The sequence below is a fragment of the Oncorhynchus gorbuscha genome, linkage group LG20 (assembly GCF_021184085.1).
Source record: "Oncorhynchus gorbuscha isolate QuinsamMale2020 ecotype Even-year linkage group LG20, OgorEven_v1.0, whole genome shotgun sequence".
Taxonomy (NCBI): domain Eukaryota; kingdom Metazoa; phylum Chordata; class Actinopteri; order Salmoniformes; family Salmonidae; genus Oncorhynchus; species Oncorhynchus gorbuscha.
The window spans coordinates 28,249,380-28,252,499 of NC_060192.1; the positions used below are offsets into that span (position 1 = coordinate 28,249,380).

Genomic DNA, 3,120 nt, shown 5'->3' on the forward strand with positions numbered 1-3,120 from the left:
GGTTCAGGCCCCTGAGTGAACATAATTGTACACTTGCAAACTCGACTAAAAACAAGGGCTGAGGGGCTTACGTTGCAAACATCCATTGCTTGTCTAATCATTTGGACCGCCTTCCAAGATTTACATTTTTAAATGTTTATTTTTATTTAACCTTTATTTAACTGGGCTGATGAGGATGGGGATTGGTGATGGTTTTAGGGATTCCCCCAAGGGCATAAGGAAAGGGTAAGTGGACGAGGGTGTTTTTTTTAATGAGTTTGACCTGCAGCCAGGTTTTCAATTTACTCTTGAACATTGTAATAGTAGCACAAGGTGCAATTTCGAAATTGGGTAGTGAATCAGTTGGGTAGTGAATCAGTTGGGTAGTGAATCAGTTGGGTAGTGAATCAGTTGTTTTCCTCTTGTCATGTTAGTCATTGTTAACCTTAGAGAGATATTTATAACCGGTCAACTAGCCCATATTTAATTAGCTAGCTTTTGTAGCCCATTGATTTTGTTGTAATGTTTGAGTCACTCAGTTAACCATGTACACATATAATAAATGGCAAAATGTGTAGAATTGCAGGAAATAAGCTTTAAAATGCCAACAAGAGTGGTGTGAAAAGTTTGTGTCATGGACAGTGCTTGTGATGAAATGGGGGCATGAGGGAAAAAGTTTGTGAATCACTAATATATACTTTGTAATCATGAGTAAACATGCAGAGTTTGTATCTATATACTTTTCATCATATATACAGACTAGATTTATGTGGTTAGTTATATAGTTAATGTAACACAAGTATTTATTTGAGTCATATCCTAGCAGTAACCATTTAAAAGTGAATGTATTAAGTATGTATTTTAATAGTAACTGAATCTGTTTGTGGATTTTTAAAGATTAATATCTCATATTACTATATTGTATTAATGTTACTTATTAATTGTCCCCTCATCTCTCATACACACGTTTCTGTAGGCAAGCCAAGTGTCCTCTAATGTGGTAGCTCAGGTTGACCACTGGAGGCTGATAATTGTGCTGTGAAGGAGACAAGGCTTCTGAGACTTATACCTTTGTGCGTGCGTGTGTGTGCGTTTGTGTGTGTGTGCATGCGTGCATAAAAATAACAGTCACCAATACAGTTGATAAGAATATATTGTAAATACAGTCCATTGATTAAGAACAATACATCAAGATGTTTTCATCTGTGACCCTGAAGCCTTATCTGTAGGCTATAAGAGAACTAAACAGGTGGAATGAATACATCTCCACAGAAGTGGACCTCTGGGCTCTGAGTGGGGGTGTGTCACTTGCTGAAGTCCCATTCAAACTTGGAACCAAACAGAGAAATGGATGTTTTCTTCCCAATAGAGAATCCTGTACCCAGAAATTGTGCCTCGATCCCATCCTTGCCTACTCCAAAGCCTGTATCAGCTGCCAGACGCATTGTGGCTGTCGCCTTCCCGTGGGACACAGAGGCACCTAGGAGCTCAGCTGTGGCCATGGCTTTAACTCCTTCATTAGTTATCCCAGCAGCAAGACCGGCGCTGGGCAACCTGCCCTCCACCTTCAACTCGCCACCGAGGTCTAAATGAGTCTTTCCCAATTCGTAGTCAAGGTGCCCACTAAGTCCTTTTTCCCTTGATGCCATACCACCAACACCCATGTTGGCCAACTTGGTCACCGACCTCACGCCACCGATGTCTAATTCTCCCTTATACACTCCTGCCTCCCCGTGCCACTCTCCTTCCCTGTCTACCTCGTGGTCATACATCGTCTCAATGGATGCCTTTACAGGTATACTTGTTTCCTCGCTCCTTTTCATCTCTTCAATGGCAGTGATGACTAGAAAAAACACAAGACAGATGTGTGAGAGAGAGAGAGAGAGAGAGAGAGAGAGAGAGAGAGAGAGAGAGAGAGAGAGAGAGAGAGAGAGAGAGAGAGAGAGAGAGAGAGAGAGAGAGAGAGAGAGAGAGAGAGAGAGAGAGAGAGAGAGAGAGAGAGAGAGAGAGAGAGAGAGAGAGAGAGAGAGAGAGAGAGAGAGAGAGAGAGAGATAAAAGAATGGCCAGTCTATGAGATCAACATGGTTGGGGTAGAACTCATATAGCAGGCAAAAACCTGAGAAAAAATCCAACCAGGAAGTGGGAAATCTAAGGTTTGTAGTTTTTCAACGATAAAGTGCATATTTATATCCAAAAATCTCAGTTTATATTGGCGCTTTACGTTCAGTAATGTTTTGCTTCCAAAACATCCGGTGATTTTGCAGAGAGCCACATCAATTTACAGAAATACTCATAATAAACATTGATAAAAGATAACATACAGTAGGCCAACTCATTCTGTTCTTCTGAAATACATTTTCTTCACATCATAATGTTTATTTAGACCTGACTAAAATAAATAATGAATGTCTTTTGATGGTGTATATTAAATGAATTTATTAAACTTTTAAAAATGTAGATGTTCCAAAGGTGCACATCATTGGCTGTATGCATAGAGACCTGGAGATGCTCAATGTGTTTACGGTAAAGGTACATTACCGTGAGACCGGCAGACTTTTGCATGACAATAACCGTCTGACAAAATGTAATGACCGCCACAGCCCTAGATACAACTCAATATTAGGAAGGTGTTCCTTCCTGTATACTCAGTGTACACAGTCATCCTTTTCTTCTTTTTTACAACCCCAACCTCACAAATACGTCTCCACATAGTGTAAGTGTGGTGACACTAAAAGTTTGTTCAGAGTAGGTTTGTTTGATAATTACCTTTCTGCTCAGTCTGCAGCTGTTCTCAGGATTGGAATATTGAAGTGGATGTGATGTCCTGCTGTTGCTGCACAAACATTTATAGTTAAACTTCTCTGTTATTATTAGCCCATGAAGTCGAACCAACCAATTAGAGTTCATGGTTTTATCAGAGGGGACAGGAAATGGATAGGCTGGGTACTAAACGGTTTAGCTAACATACCTCTATATGTTAACTTGGACTCTTACAATAACTCTGTAAAACCCAGCAGTTATTTTAAGAAGTAGAAAGTGAAAGTGTGGGAGCAACAGACTCTCTTGGGGCTGTCCCCCCAATCCCCTGTGGCAATTTGAACTTTGAACTCACTGTTACAATAACCCAGTCAAATCCAGCA

The 3,120-nt window shown here is 40.4% G+C and overlaps 1 protein-coding gene across 1 annotated transcript; it reads right to left on the bottom strand.

The window, feature by feature from the left end:
- Window positions 1–1,202: 1,202 nt before the first annotated feature.
- LOC124006662 lies at window positions 1,203–2,864 on the bottom strand. The gene is made up of 2 exons (XM_046316711.1): window positions 2,747–2,864; window positions 1,203–1,822 (listed from the first exon to the last, which is right to left on the bottom strand). Exon 2 carries the CDS (start codon window positions 1,800–1,802, stop codon window positions 1,284–1,286), a length of 519 nt encoding a protein of 172 aa, XP_046172667.1. The 5' UTR covers window positions 1,803–1,822; window positions 2,747–2,864; the 3' UTR covers window positions 1,203–1,283.
- Window positions 2,865–3,120: the final 256 nt, after the last annotated feature.